General features: G+C 47.4%; 1 protein-coding gene across 2 annotated transcripts in view; it reads right to left on the bottom strand.

Annotated features, from left to right (window-relative positions):
- The window catches only part of LOC144162559 (receptor-type tyrosine-protein phosphatase epsilon-like), a 151410-nt gene extending 139505 nt beyond the window's left edge, over nt 1-11905 (bottom strand). The window contains exons 1-2 of one of the 2 annotated variants that reach the window (XM_077693149.1): nt 11763-11905; nt 11248-11448 (exon numbers count right to left, since the gene is read on the bottom strand). In XM_077693149.1, coding sequence (XP_077549275.1) covers nt 11248-11299 — 52 coding nt within the window. In that variant the 5' untranslated portion in view covers nt 11300-11448; nt 11763-11905. Of the gene's footprint in view, nt 1-11247; nt 11449-11571 lie in introns of both variants that reach the window. The other variant, XM_077693148.1, reaches the window with a different exon arrangement.
- Between the last annotated feature and the right edge of the window lie 4201 nt (nt 11906-16106).

The raw sequence follows: 16106 nt of genomic DNA, 5'->3' as shown, positions 1-16106 counted from the left end.
TCGTCTCGTCTCTCTGTCGCGTTCGCGACATTGCCGAAGAACGCCATCACCACCGTTTTCGTGTTGCCTATGCGGTTTGCTTTTACTACAGTGGGGTTGAATTCATTGACCACAGTTTCGTTTACGTCGCGGATGGTGTCTTCGAGAGGTATGCCACGTATTACCCCTTTAACCATACCAGGGCGAGTTGCTCCTCCGGTTCCGAGGGGGTCAGACTGGAATCCTACTGCTGAAGGGTAGGGTAGTGAAAGGGGGTTGGGTGAAACGGGCAGGGGAAGACTCGGTGGTAGGTGGTAAGAGGAAGGTCACACGCTTGGTAGTTATGGGGCAAGAGGGATGGGGAGATGCCTGATAGAATCGTGTGATTATAGAAAGTATCTGTCTGAAGGTGGTGATAGACATAGCCTTCACGTGGGGTAAAGGATGGTGGGGAGGCGAGTACCATTTCTGTTGTTTGTTTAGTGGAAAAGGATGGAGGTATAGGTAGGGTCGAGCTCTGTTAAGGTGGTGCTTGCAGAATCTCGACGTCCTGTGGTGTCTAGATTTGCAAAGGGGAGTGCCCGGGTGTGAACAGCGCTGGCTGCGGTGGGCCGCTTCATTCCCAGCAAACCCAGAGTGGCCAGGGGTCAAAACTATTGTCATCTCTATTTCTTTGGGGAGACAGAGAAATATGGGAAGAGCTTCAGGGGGTGCCAGGGCAGCTTGATACCACCGCATTCGTGCTGAGAATCAGTGACGATGGCCAGCTAGGGCTGTTTTTGGAGGGTGGTGGCTTCACTGGCGAGATTGTAGGCTGATTGTAGGTGGCTTCACTGGCGAGATTGCCGGTAAAGTCCAAGGTGACGAGGCCGGTACGCCAACCGTTGGGAGTATGGGCAATATCTGTGTAGCGCGTTTGGGCGTCGGTTCCATATCGCCTTGTGAGCGTTCTGACACGAGGTTCTCGCCTTCCCCTATTGAACGTTTGATGCACATGGTTTGGGATTTTGGTGACACTAAGCCACTGGCAAATGTGAAGAGGGGTGCGTTGAAGTTCATGAGTTGCAGACGGGGTAGACCAGCCGATAGTTCGAAGCACGTTCTTGCCAGTGGGCGTAAGGGCCAACCGTAGTAGCTGTGAGGTTCGTTCGGCTTCCAGGATTTTGCTGAGGGTATTATGCAGCCCAAGTTGAAGCATACGGTCATTGGAGGTAAATTTAGAGAGGCCCAGAGCAGCTTTGCAAGTTTTGTGGATTAGGGCGTCCAGGTTGCTGGTTTTTTGGGGGGGTCTGATATTCACGAACGGGGTTCCGTAGGTGAGAGGGCTGACCATGAGGGCTTGGACAAAACGGCAAGTGTCTGGCCCTTTTACACCGCATGCAGATACCCGGATACGGCGTATGAGGTGGATAATCTGGGAGACTGGTCGGTGAAGTTGGGGGAGCTTGGCAGAGCATTAACAATCCCAGTGGAAGGGAACGCCTAATATCCTGAGCGTGGTAAGTTGAGGGATGAAATAGTCACTCATGGTGACCTGTGGGACAGGGGTGGGCACTGCCGGGCGGCCTCTTGTGCGGGCTCGGAGGACCAGTAGAGCGGATTTAGATGGCTTTCAGTTCAGTCCTCTTGGCTGAAGGTAAGCAGTAATGGTGTCCACTGCTTGTTGAAAGATGCCGTGTTCACCGCTAGAGACTTGGGTGGTCCAGAGAGTGAGATCGTCAGCGTAGAATTCGGGGCGAAGGCCGGGAATGGTTAGCATGTTGTTGGGGAGGTGAAGCAGCGCTATATTAAAAAGAAGAGGCGAGATAACTGATCCTTGTGGTGGGCCCTTTGCCGGGGTGTGGAAAGTCAGCAAGAGTAGAGGGCAGAGTCGGAGTATAGCTGTTCTTTCTGAAGGCTTTTACAAAGCGAAAGGTATTTACGCCACAGTTCACCGTACTGAGGTTTTCCAGTATGACTTCGTGGGTGACGTTGTCAAATGCACCCTTCAAGGTGAGTGTTGAGATTGTTTTTGGGAGGAAGTGCAGCTCAGGTGGTCGAACACCTGTTCCGTGAGCTGCAGGTGGACGTCTTGAGTAGATAGGTGTTGCCGGAAACCAAACAATGCGAAAGGGTAGAGGTTGTGGTCTTCCAGGTACGCGGTGAGGTGCTGATGTACTAGGTGTTCAGAGAGTTTACCGATGCATGAGGTCAGGGGGATTGGTCGAACAAAAAGTCGGCGTCACTGGCTTGTTGGGTTTTGGGATCAGTATAATGTCCCAGTGTCGCCACTGCTCAGGTAGCGTTCCCCCCTGCAACTTATATATGTAAAGTTCGAGGATGTCTTGGAGTGTGTCCTCGTCGAGATTGCGGACAGGGGGGTAGGTAATATGGTAATTTCCTGTGGTGGTGTTGCGGGTGTGGCGGGCCAGGACCGCCTGAAGTTCACTGAAGGTAAATGGGGCGTCTAGTGCTTTGCTAGCTTGGCCCTTATAGCATATGTCGTTGATGGGTGGGTAGCTAGTAGGGTCAGCAAAAAGGTGTTCACGGATCAACTTGAGGTGTTCTTTAGAGGGGAGAGCGCTGTTGCAGATTATTTGATGTATTCTATGGTTTGTGTATATCTATATATTGGTGTTGTTGAGAAGGGAACACCGGATGTGCCATATTTTCTTTGTGGGGAGAGGGCCTTGGACCTGATTGCGGAAGGTGTGCAAAAGGTGTCGCTGGAGATCTGCGGCATATCCTTGCCCCTGCTGGGTTAGGAGGGCTATGCGCTTTTTAAGTTTACGGTTATGCTTCTCCCGTTTCCAGCGTTTAGAAAGACTACGACGCGCGTCCCAAATGTGCATAAGGTGGGGGTCGACCGCCGGAGTGCTGTCAGTAAGTGCGATTTCTGGGGTGTGCTTTTTAACCCGGTGTTCGAGGGCCTTTGTTCCAGTCACTTAAATATTGGCCTATTGCATGGAGAGGGGTTGGATATTCACGGAAGGCGGACCAGTGAGTCAGGCTTGCGGTTCCCATCCGGGTCGTTTTTTTTTTGGTTGAGAAGTGAAGATAGAGGAAAAGATGGTCACTGACGAGTGTTTCCTTGAGATGGGACCATTTGATCCTGGAGATGATTTTAGTGAATGATAAATCAGGTGTGGTGTCTCTTATGACACTGTTACCATTGCAGGTTCGAAGGCTGAGGACATTTTGGAGGATCAACTGGTCGTTCTGGGTGGCGCGTAGGAGGGCCGTGCCTTTTTTGAGGAAAAGTTGTAGACCCACACAGGATGTAGGGCGTTGAAATATCCGAGGAGAAGTAAATGGGCGTCTTTGGACACGGATGCGGCTTCGTAAATCAGTGCCTCAATCTTGTGAAGGTTATCAGATGGGGGACTGTAGATATTCAGGATGAAGATGCTGAGGCCAGTCGGCCTTGTGGCGATGAGCTGAACAAAGGTATGAGGTACGGTTTGATTAAGACGATGTGTTTGGGCCGGATGGGAGATACGTACGAAGTGGCGGTGCAATGCTGGGGTCTTGCGTGAAGGTGGTATAATGCGTAGGCGGGGGGCAGGAGTACTGGTCTCTTGCAGGGATATGACATCCGGAGGATGTTGTTTGGTAAACAAGTCTAGCTGCTGTCGCTTGTTGTTGAGGGAACGGCAGTTCTACTGGAGTACGACGAGGTCCGTATCCGGGGGATTGTTGAAGAAAATGGTGATGTTTGAGTTTCTTGGGTTGCTGAGTCGAAGCCTCTATGCCTCTCTATGCCTCTATGCCTCTAGAGTTCTCTATGCCTCGGATGGCCTGCTCTAATTAGTTTTCCCGATCAGTTATTGCCCGGGTGCTACTTCATCTGGGGACCAGATTCTCGGTTTGTGATTCTAACAGTTCTTTTATGGGTTACACTATTTTTGTGTAAATTAGTGCATTAATGTTTGCACGAAGGGTGCTGGTGGGGCCAGGAGGGCTAGCAGGGGGATGCTAACAGGGTGTCAATTTTGGTAGTTACAGAGTCGAGTTGTGCCTGGAAACGTCGCTTTTGCTGTTTAAGTTCAGCAATAGCAGCGCATTAGGACGGGTGGATTGGTGGTTGGGGTTTGGCGGGGGAGGGGGGAAGGAGAGTGAAGTTAGAGCTGTGAGAGTAGAGCGGAGACCATCTGACCAGCTCACGGCGTTTGGATGGCGTTCCGGGGTTCAGGGTGGACAGTCGAGGATTGGGTTTGTAGGGCTGCAACGTCCTGGTGGTGGTAGGCCAGCGGGGTCTGGTCAATTGGGTGATATGGTGACTGGGCAGGTTGGCAGAATGTCCGTGTTTGGAGAACCGGTAGAAAGCGTTTGGGGCATTTTTTGTTGGAAGTGGCATGGGCCCATCACACAGTTTACACCGAGGGGCACTGGAGTGGTCCGGTGACGGTTTGGCGATACCACAGGCCCGGCAGCGTGGCTTGTCGGGGTGCGGGCACACGTCTTGACGCTGCCCTTTATCACCACAACATTGGCACGTCTGGGTGGAGCAGCGGTATGGACGAAAGTACACCATTCCACGGTCTAGTTTAACGTAGTATGGGATGCGGAGTCCATTGAAGGTCAGTAGAGCTGATCGCGTGCGACCCATGAGGCGGGTGTTGATAAAGTAGGGTCGGCTAGCGGCGGTGAGCTTAATGAGTTGGTCCTGCGTGATGCCGTCGGGAATGCCGTGAATCCATCCACGAGAAGTGCCGGGAGCGGGCTACATATAGGCAGATACTTCAATGTAGTGCTTCAGAGGGTTACTGCGGTGAGTTGGGAGAGTCGATCAGCAATATATGGGTCAGGGATGGCCGCTATGAGGAGGATTTGGGCTGGCTGTACTTTGAGTGTTATAGTCGCACGGAAGAGGGGGCCGGAGATTTCGCTTGCCGCGTCGATGCTGCATACCACGTCACGAGCAGGCCAGTCTCCGACGGGGAGGCCGTCAGCGGTCGGGTGACAGTTACAACGTGGTTTGTCGGAAAGCGCAGAGGCGGTATTTTTCGTGTTAGGACGGCAGGGGTTGTAGCATTTGTGGGGCGTACCTCGTTGTCAGTAACGGAGTTGGTCATGTGGGAGTTTATGATTTAAAGCCATTGGTTATGTGTCGGAGTAGTTCCACCTTTCGAGACGTCGAAATCCATGTCGGCGTCTGCGCTGTTTCCGTTGACAAGGTCTTGCGCCGGCGACGATGTGTTGTTTTGGTTGTGCGTCAGCGACGATGTGGTGTCACGCGTCGTTTCGCAGCTGCGGGATGGCGAAGGGGGCATGCTAGATGGCCAGTGCGCGTGCGTTTGGAGCTACGGCAGCCCAGCGAGGCCGCCGCTAGTAATAGGTCTGTAATATAAGCCTAGCGGCGGCCCCCCGGTGTTGTCGGTAGGTTCAATGGTCCTGAAGGGGGCCGGACAATCGTAGGTGGCAAACGATGTTGTCCAGAGACGCCAGAGGTACTCATGGACACGATAGGAACACCAACTTAGTCAGGCAGGCAGAAAGATCTCCATTGGAGCGACAAAAACGGAAGTTGCAGCGAAGGACCCATGTCCCGCCCCTGGCAGCGATCCCATCCGCATGTAAAACATTTTTCTATACATTGGACACTGGCGCGTGCTCCCTGTAAAAACTGATATGCAAGACGGTTATGTTTTTATAGCTTGGTCAACAGATGTGTATATCATTCCAAACCTCGATGTGTAGACCGCAATGTGAAAACCATTCCAAGTGCCGGTCAGGCCGAACACTTGCATTCCTTGGGCACTTTTTTTATGTATTCTTTTCGTCACTGGGCACGAGCACGCTGACGAACAGGTTCGCGATTACGCTAACGATTATGCTCACGAGTGCGTTCCCGAATAACCGCCTTCTCTTGGGCTGAACGAGTCACCCATGGCCTACCAAAAGATTTACGAAATGTGAACTCAGGTTACAATCATCATTATCAGAGCTCCTTAAGGTAGGCTTTACTGCATGATTTTTTGCATACACCTTAATGGCTTACGAATTACTCGTCGCCCACCCATAGGTAGGCTGAATTTTAATTGAGGTAAATAAATCATCAGAGCTCCCAGAGCTACCAGACCCGACACTAGCTGGTTCATTGTTTGATTCACTGCACGCCCGTATGACCGCAATCAGTGAGTGCCACGGTGATGTCATTCGGTACCAACCACTCAAACCGAGAACATCATCACGTAACAAGCGGCGAGGAACCCTAATTTTGTTTAATAAAATCGTAGTAAGCCACCCGAACCAAAAATATTATAGCATGGCTGGTTTGTTCACATCACATCCCGATTTTCACTATATTGTACCTTACACCAAAAGGGTTGTAGCTTCGTAAAATTTTCGCACCCCAAAAGAAGAAACTGCAAAAATTATAGCTTTGTGTTACCCATTATAAGGGGGGCACTGCGTCTGGTACAATGCAGAGGTAACGTGAGTTTTTCATTACTCTCCTGCAGGCACGCTGGAGATATTGTAGAGGTATTAGGTCGTTGTTGGAAAGCAACGTTTACGGTCTTTTTTAACGCAGACAGTGCCTTACCAATTCCTTGTGGTAATTTTTTCGTGATAGCGTGCCCCATTGCGGACAAAATACGTAAACATTCAGTGTCATACCTTTTTGAGAAGCTCGATAATCAGCGAGCTGTTTGTAGGTAATTGGTTATCGACAAACTTCTTTCCACCATGCCAGGGAAGCGTTCTGGTTTATTCAGAGCAGGCTTCACTGTGCAACCTTTCATTTGGGAGAGCACACTTACAGGCCCTCCAGCCATCCTCCTTTCCACCCATAAATGAATTGTCAGAAAGACAACTTCTAGGGGCCATTAACGCCTACTTATACCAAACTATCAAGGCCCATTTCTGACAGGGGCCCATAGAAAGATGGTGTGCGAAGTGATCAGAAGGCGGGCGGCTTTTATCCTTCTAAGGACACAGAAAAACATGGCAGTTAGCCTACAACAGATCCGGTGGAAGAAAGTAGCCAAGAAATGCAAGTGTTCTGCCTGACAGGCACTTCGAATGGTTTACACATTCGGTCATGTGAAAAAAATTGAGTGCCCTTTCGCTTTGTGAAGAAGGGTTCTCAGCGAAGGTGTAGTGCGTAAAGTTAGAGTCGCCTTGGTGGCTAGTTGTCACACTATTTATTTCCGCATAGTTCCGTTAAAAATAAATTTACAGCCGCTTTCAGTAATAATGCCCACTCCGTTGATGGCCATAATTCCCTACTCAGCAGGAAATGCGGAAAACCCAGCTTCAAAGTTTACACTGATTCCCTGAAAGTTGGCTTCACCTCTCAACACCAATGTTTTGCTGGGAACAGATTTTTAGGGGAGATATCAGCCCTCCTCTACCAAAATATGAAGGCACTAGGGCCTTCTGTTACTTTTGTGATTTTTTTGAACTGCTGGGAACGTGCTTCTTGGGTGGGGGAGAAACCGGCTGTAGAAAGCGTGACATGATACCGGCAGAAACTCTTCAGTGCCGGCTCTATCACAGCTCATCTGTTAAAGGAGGGTGAGGTAGTAAGTACGATCCAACAAGAAATATAGGGTGGAACAAAGCGCGCTCTTTATTCGAGGGAGATCATGGACGCGCTTTCCGTTTAACGCAGCCTTCCAGCGGCATTTCCCGGCTCGCGCCCGCTCTGCAGCAGGAGCGCGCCACAGCAGACAACAGGAGGTTCCCCCTCCTCCTGAGGCCAGTGCGTATGCATCGGCTGTTTCCGAATCTCGTCACTTTTCGGCGCTGCAGCGCTTCGCGGAGCGATGCGGACACGCGCTCGCTATCTCCCTTTAAGACTGGACCGCACTGTACATTGCGTGTATAATTCTTTGGAACAACCACTTGACTGTAGCCATCTTTGAAGCGTTTGTCCTTTTTTCCTGAGTTTTGATGCATTTGTGATTGCCCTAAGTGGTGTATTCCCTTTTCTACTTGACTTTGTAATTCCCGTTTTACTGTCGTTATGTTGAGTGTTTTTTTTCCCAATCAATAAATAAACATTTTAAATGCAGAACATTTCTTTAACTCACGATGTCACCCGTCGTTGACGTGCCTCGGCGTCCGCAACAGCCGTTCCAGGTGCGCCCTCTCCCCCACTCCTCCTCGTTTGCTCTCCGCTGCTCCTCGCGTGTTCTCTGCGTGCTCGCATCGCGTTCAGCAACAGGTGGGGCGCGCATGCGTCGTAGTTTGGCGCGGGAGCAACAACAGTTGTGACGTGATCGTGACGTAGTCGTGACGTGGTCGTGGCGCGGTCATGCCGTGATGGGGCGGTTCTCGGCGTTCGCTCTCGCTGTCAATTTCTTTCGAACCAGATAAGATCGGGTTTGTGCGCCCCCCGAAAATGCTCTGCATTTGACCGTGCCCCTCGCGAGGGGATGTTTTTGCTTTTTTTTAATGTTTAGGGTAGAGATCTCTCACCCACCCACTGTAAAGGGTATAACCGCAAGATCATCATCATCAACATCAGTGTGCGCCGCATTCGATAGATGGCTTACAATGCTGTGCGCATGGACAACTCCAGACAACGGCACGGACATTCTTATTATTCTGGGGGTAGACTTGTAGGTTCTCTACAAGGGCAATTTCGTTTCTTAATTCTTGTAATTTTTCTGCGCGTGAAATGTTCTCTTTCCTCAATGCCATGCTTAGTTTTGGTGAAAGAGGGTGATTTGTTATCTTTTACGATGATATAGAGGTGGTACGCTGGATATCAACACGGGTAATTAGCGTTGTGCATAGCACCGGACGTTTCGGGTGTTGCACCAATCTCGGAACGAGATATTAACTCAGTGTGATCAAACCCCTACATCAAGAAACTGTAGTGGGAGGCAAGGCGACCGAGTTTCCGAACTATTCCCTGCGGCTTTCGCGTCTTGAAACTCTTTTGCATACACATCTGGGCTACACTTAACCACCGTTTTTACCTCATTTCTGCCGCCACCCTGAAAACTGAATCAGTCTTTGGCCATAATAGTGGTAGTGGGATTTGTCCGCACGTGCTGAGAGAGCAACGCGTCTCTTTAGGAGTGTCTTGTCTGCAAGGCCCGCGCCTGAGCAAATTACGATATAGTAAGAAGAGAGGCTGGTATTCGTTCTCGTGGAAGTTTTTTGTATTAAATTTTTCAGAAATTATGAAGACGTATTAGAATTGATTGCGCATTTTAAGCGATATGGAGAAGTAGGCAACAAAGAACCTTTGTATAAGAGTTCGAACACTACATATCTTGTAACCTTAGGCAGATTTGGGCTCTTCTGAATTTTTTTCCCTCTTTGTGTGTGACTGCAGCATAAGGAAACCGGGGTTGGTCGAAAAAGCGTAAGTTGGACGAATCTCTCATGATTATAATAAAGAAACACCCAATTTGTCTTCATTTTAACTGGACATTTACGTATAAAAACTGTGAAACACCTCAAAATATTTCTTGAGATTTATGTTGTTCTAGAATTGACTTACTTCCAGGGCAATACTTCACCTTCCGAAATAAACCACGGAGAAGTTCTGAAGTTTTTTGAAATAGACAAGGTGCTACACCTTAATGGTGCTTTCAGACACCTTTTATTTTATTTTTATTTTATTGTTTAGTACAGCGACCTTTGTTCACAAGGATAGCGGGGTGGAAAAAAGATAATTTAATGAGGTCACCTTCGCGGCAAAACACACTCAAACATGAAGAAATTATACAGAAAAAAGAAGCACGTGTATCCTGTGGGCATACGGACCTCGAAAGCAGATACTAAAATATGAAACTCTATTAGAGCATGGTTACTAAGTATTTAATAGAGACAAAATAGCTGTGCGAAATGGTACAACTCTACGCCCACAAGAACAGGTATACACACACGACTAACAGAGTTTGGTATTTTCCCGTGTTGTTCGCAATACCCTAATTTTTTTTCTGCTATTTGACGACACCCGAACAAATCATTGCTAAAACTGGCTTTTTTCAAGCTGCCGCTATATATTCGCCGAAGTTTCGTCTGTAATGTAAACCGTTCGGGATCCTACCAAATGTTTCTCATTCGACAACTTTTGGCGTTCATAGTAAACATAGGCATAAATTTGCAGAACCTCATACAATGCTGGGTAACTTCTGCTCAAGCATTTCTGGCTACTCAGTTTTTCCCTATTAATGCCGAAATTTGAATAGTGCACAAAGATGATTTCGACTTCGATTACGATATTGCGCAATACTCTGTGTCACACTGAAGAATTACCTTGTAATCAGGCTTCTGCGAAACAGGCTGAGGCAAACACCTGCACTTCTAAGAAAGTACCCGAAGGAAGAGCGAGCTTGGCCTCAACGCAGGCTACAATAAAGCTAGAATTGTTTTAAAGACAGGCAGGGGTATGTTGTAGGCGTTAGTTTGGAAGAAATACGCGTGCAGTAAAATTAAAGAGTGCGTTTACATTAGGTGTGGTTGAATGGTGAGATTACAATGGACAAACAGACATTTGTAGGGGCGCAGATACTAGGCACAAGAACCTCCTAAGCCTTCCCATAGATGGTGGCGGTATCCCTGCGTTAACTATGTCGTTTTAAGCGTTGGGATATCCCGTTAAGCAATATTTCTGTTGGAAAGCTGCAACGTAATACAGCTGAGTTCAAAAAGCAGTAATAAGTTAACAATCGTATAACAGCATGAACTAGCCCATCAATCATACATTTACCTTGGCTCAGCTATGTCAATGCCAGGCATCATAACGTGAAGGTACGAGGCGGTGTTATGCAGCAGCCATGGAAAGGACTAGATACAGTTCTTCAGAGAAAGAGAGAGGGAAAGATACTAAAATATTTCACATTTAAAGTAGCAAAAAACTCATTTTGCATAAACGTGCGGTGCTGCTCTTTCTGGGTGTAAACTGTCTTATGAAGAATTGAAATACTGTAACAATCGACATGCAAATCTTTTTGTGGACCAAAATATTATCTAGTTGTTCTCATTCAGATCCGCCCAGGGGTAAATGTTGAGACCATTGGCGTGCTCGTTATATAGGCGCAATTTGGAGGGCTAAAGGAGACAAGGAACAAGACACAAATTCGGGACAAGACACCACCAACGTCGGGAGCGCTATGTGATGCACCGTGACCGTGTATTGAAAGAAACTATCCGAAGATTCCGCCTCGCGACATCTATTCACGCTTAAAAGCACATAGTGCTCGCCAATTGCCACATGCATGCTCCTAATGAAAAAAATATTAAGATAACTATGTTAAATGACAAGCTTTCTCTGCGGTATGTCGAAGAGTTATGCGCTGCCGCACTTTAACAAAAACTCACCCGCAATTGACGCGACGACGAAAGCTGCGACAATGCTCTGGGAGGCCAACATGCTAGATCTGGCGGACACACACTGGCGCTGGTTATGTCCTGTGTTTGCCAGCCTGCGGATGGTCCCGGAGGAAACACCAAGGGGCACAAAATGCGTGGCGGGTGAAGTTGCACCGGCGAAAGATCCACGCGTGAAGAAAGCAGCCCTTCCTGCAAGACCAGCGCGTATCTGGAGGAAGCAAACCCTGTGCAGCCGCTCACGATAAAAGACTAACTATGCTATGAGACAATGGCCCACTTGCCGTCCCGGCAGGCAGTCCAGTTTCCACTGACCTTCGTGCCACTTCCGTAGGCGCCACGACAGATGGACAAACGCCGACACACGGACACCCTCTTTACAAGGTAATACTGCCGATAAGCCGTAATAGTGCTCACTGCTTTACGGGCGGTGAGGGCTATACAAAGAAGGCGACGGGGTTCAAGAGCTCCTCGTCACTGCAGGGTCCTTTCCCGATCAAGCGTACCTGCGATGTGGATAACTCAGCAGTAAGGAAGCGGTTGGGTCCACGGAGTTTGGCTTGGGCGTCGGTGGCAGCAAGTGAACCCGCACATTGCGGAGAAACTTCTGCGACACGAGGAGAAGGAGCCGGCGGTCTGTGGGGCTCAGGGTGCAGAAAGATATCTTGATGCCGATGCGGTGGCTCGGATCAGAAATGACGTCATCCGCCCGGGGCACTTGCTGCCCCCGCATCCTGCGTTGTCGGAGGCAAAAATACAGACCACGGAGCTTCCTGGATGGAGTCTCTCTTTATCGGAGTCGTTTTGAGGCGCTTGCGGGTGTGACGAACTGTTCCGGCGAAGGATTTCCTCTTTGACTAATTGGTTGCATTGCTCATGTGTTATAGGGTTGCAGGACTGCCTTTTGGTTATCAGGTCAATAGCGTTGCTAAATGCCTTACAGAAAGCTAACGATTCTCCATGCGAAACTCGTGGCGATGTATTTTAGCGTACAAATCACTGTCGCTTGGTCATTACCAACAAGGTTTACCAGGGGGCAAGCCACCAGCCTCGGTGGATCAGTTGCTTAGGCGTTGGTTCTGCTGGGCCCATGGGCGTGAATCCAGTCTCTGCCACAGTGGCGGTTTTAAGGGCAGAGAACTTGAGGCGTTCCAATTGTCATCGGAGCTTGTCCGCTGTCACGCTATGTACCCAGACCAGTGACGCGCTGTCACGGGCGCAAACATAGCCCCGCGGCGTTACCCACCTAAAAAGAAGCTCTGCGGCTACTCGAAAAGAAAATTTATTAAATAACTGATAGAAAGGCACGCTGTAGCGAAATAGTACACGGGTCGCCTAATAAACTCCATTACTTCCGAAAACTGAAATACAAACAGAATAAAAAGGTTTCCCAAGCACGTAGCCATGTACACTACACGTTTTATTACTTCCCAACAACATCGCACCATTCATTACAGATATCTACATGTTCACTACTGCACACACTACTACAACCACTAGTGCACCGACAGACCACTGTAGTTCACAACAAAAACAGTTCACGTCAAAACATATTACATGCAGCACAACAATCACTAGGTAAAATAGGCACTTCTATTTGCTTGTTTACCATACAGATAAACCAAGTGGGTCAGCGCTGAAAGCAATACTCTTTCCTCAGGGCGGCGAACTCAGCCTCAAGATGATGGAATAGACGAGAACGCATCTTTCATAGCTGGGGAAACATGAACTTCTGCAGCCGCGCTCTGAGCACCGCAAAGCCGCGCCTTCTCCAGATAACTAGGGTTTAGACTACTTGGCCTAATTCAGCCATGCAGGTTTGCTCATTGTGCTGGCATAGCTAATGCCTGAACATTTCCAGAGAAGATTGTGCACGAGGAATGGCACTTTGAAATACAATTTTGCTAAAATTTTATGTCTGTCAATTGAAAAACCGAAAACACGAACCAGTCATTGTATGCGTTTTTGTAGTAGAGTAGTAACTTCACACTGCACGTATATCTTGCAGAGATTTGAAAAAAAAATACCAATAAAATCCACTGAATCAGACGTTTGGGCTCAGCATCGTAATAGTAAATTAAGGTGCCCGCACGAATCCTTGTCCTTTCCCGCCCTCTTCATGGGTTAGCATCAATCTGGTTTTGATAATCTGCTGAACACGTAGGTAAAGCGTTACTGTTTGTGCTGCCACCTCGGCTCTCTGGATGCTCTATCTTCAGACACTGCAAACGCGTTGAGTGCAGCCGGTGTTGTCTTGTAATAATGTGAAAGGGTTTCTTAACTTAGTAGATTGAAAACTGGTGCACTGGTGGCATAGAAAATGGCTGACCGATCAAACAATAGAAACCTGCTGAATAAATGCTTGAACACAAAGTATATATATAGTGGCCAGACTGTTCAAAACTACTAGAGCTGCTACCATGGCTTACGCATGTCCAGGTTCTTCAGCGAAAAGGAAATCTCAGCCGTATTTCACAACACAACGGAAGTACATAGCCCTTTTTTTTCTTTTACACCAATACCTTAGGTTACCGTAAGCCCCGGCTACACTAGGGCCCAAATGTCATTTTAACCAGCTGTCATTTGACTCAAATAGGGTCTTCGAATGCCATTAGGAATCCGCCGTGCTCCACTACAATTTCGGTGGTATTTGATAGCTTCAACAATCGCTCGCTCTTCTGCGGCGTGCTGCTGCTGCCGAGTTCTGTTTTTACACAGTAATGCAACAATCAAATTTAGCAGCAGTCTCTGGCATTAAATTGATACCAAATTATAAATATCGTGAACTTTGACAGGGTTTTTGCTTATTTCTGAATTGCAATCGAGGTTTTCTTGTGCTCTCTGGCCACACTGGTGTCGTCTGCTAGCATTAATGCTGACAGTATGGAATCACTACATCTTGATATCATGACTTAGGTGAATGAGAACTAAACAAGGCCCAAAAATTAAGAATATTTTGTTTGTGTTAACTACGCCAGTGATGTATTCGTTTTTGCTGACTTGGAGCGCTTTGCGCGAGAGTGCTAGAAATGGCATTTGGGCGCCCCAAATGTCTTTCTGGGTGCTCATTTTGCTCGAAAGTCATTTGAGCCGAAGGGCATTTGAAAACCCAGTGGAGGAGCACAAGCTTGCATTTGAGCCCAATGAAATTTGGTTCAAATTACATTCGGACGCTAGTGTAGTAGGGTCATTACTGAGCAACAAATAGCAGCACAGAATATATTTGAAATTGATATTTCGGCACAACATCAGTATTCCATTATCATACACATACAAAACTTTTCATAGGAGCAATGTGGCTAAGAGAAAAAAAGTGCCTTTTGCTGGGATTATATAAACACCGAAGGAATCAATGTAAACAAGCTTAATCCATGCCCACATGGCTCTCTTTCATGATGATGATCAGCATATCAAGGTGATAATTTGTCAATTATCTCCCTGATGGGTTGAAAATCAAGCTGGCTGTAAGGTTTACTCGGATCTCATTTTGATAGATGGTTGACTAACTCACAACCTAACACAGTTGATGCATAGTCAAAACCTGTTGTTCTGGAGAGGCACTCTTAACAATGCAATTTACTTCACCAAAATGTAGGTACCTGAAATATACCAGTTTTTTTATAAAGTAATACGAGTTTAAAGCTAGTTTTTAAAACCCTTCAGAAAAGTAAAGAAGGGGTTAGAGAAAGCAAATTTAAAAATAAAGAAAGCAAATGGAAATGCTTACCGACAGAACTGGGGAGTCATGCATGCTGGTGTGGAACTCTACTGTAATTTTTGTTGACATGTAATACGGATTGAAAAAAAAATAGTAGGAGATTGAGAACAAATTTTAAACTTGTCTGCAAATATCTAGACGACTTTATCCTATGCTTTATTATATATACCGTTTTTATGTACTTCAGCAGGCAGGCAGCATGTAGTTTCATTCTTTTTACCCGAGTAGAATTGCATGTGCCATAAACATTTATGCGTCATAAAAATAGTAAAGTAAACAGTGAAAAACAAGCCTGCTAATAGTAATAATATTCATACCCTGATAATATTGCTAGCCCTCACACCTACACTTACCAGCAGAAATTATACTGTGCACAATTTTTCTAGAAGAATCTTTTAGAATTACAGATGTTTCGTGAAATTGGGTGTTTATTAAAGAGAATTAGTTTAAACTAATGTTAAACAACAGCTTAAAAAAAGAAGTCCCATATCATGAAATGTCCTATTTTTCCTCGATTGCGTCAAACCCCAGTTGCAGCTTTCCCGCATAACCCCGATGCTTAGAAGTGAAGGCTGAGTCAGAACGCCGCACGCGGAATAAAAGGGTGTAGCCCCAAAGAACCCATTCCCGTTTGACCCCTTCCTGTTTGAACCCATTCCCGAAACGCCCATCCCGCTTGACCCGTCCCGTGTGCGCCCGTTCCCGAAACGACCTTCCCGTTTGGGTGCTTCCTGTTTCAGCCCGTTCCCAAAACGCCCTTCCCGTTACAACCCACTCCCAAAGCGCCCTTCTCATTTGAACCCGCATTGCTGCAAACCATTTGAATTTCTGAAAATATGCGTTACCGTCTTCGAAACTTCCCCAAAATGTGCTTACAAGCAACGGGTCATGCACTAAAAACTTGTATGCACCAAATTTTCAGGAATCGACCGGTATTTACGGCCGATAAAAATTTCCGAATGCCTTAGGCTGATACTGCCCTCTTGACACAAAATTTGTAGCGGCGAAAGTGTACTATAAAGATACCCATGAAATGCAGGCATTGGATTTTTCTGCAGTTGGTGTTCGTACGTGCGGCTGAAATTTATTTATCAGCCGCTCTTATGCTCATTGCTTGGAGCGTAGCTTTGTC

This window comes from Haemaphysalis longicornis, unplaced genomic scaffold, assembly GCF_048455015.1.
Source record: "Haemaphysalis longicornis isolate Haplotype H1 unplaced genomic scaffold, Haemaphysalis longicornis Haplotype H1 scaffold_12, whole genome shotgun sequence".
NCBI classification, from domain to species: domain Eukaryota; kingdom Metazoa; phylum Arthropoda; class Arachnida; order Ixodida; family Ixodidae; genus Haemaphysalis; species Haemaphysalis longicornis.
The sequence above is the reverse complement of the archived record's forward strand: the minus strand, read 5'-3'. Positions and strand labels throughout refer to the sequence as shown.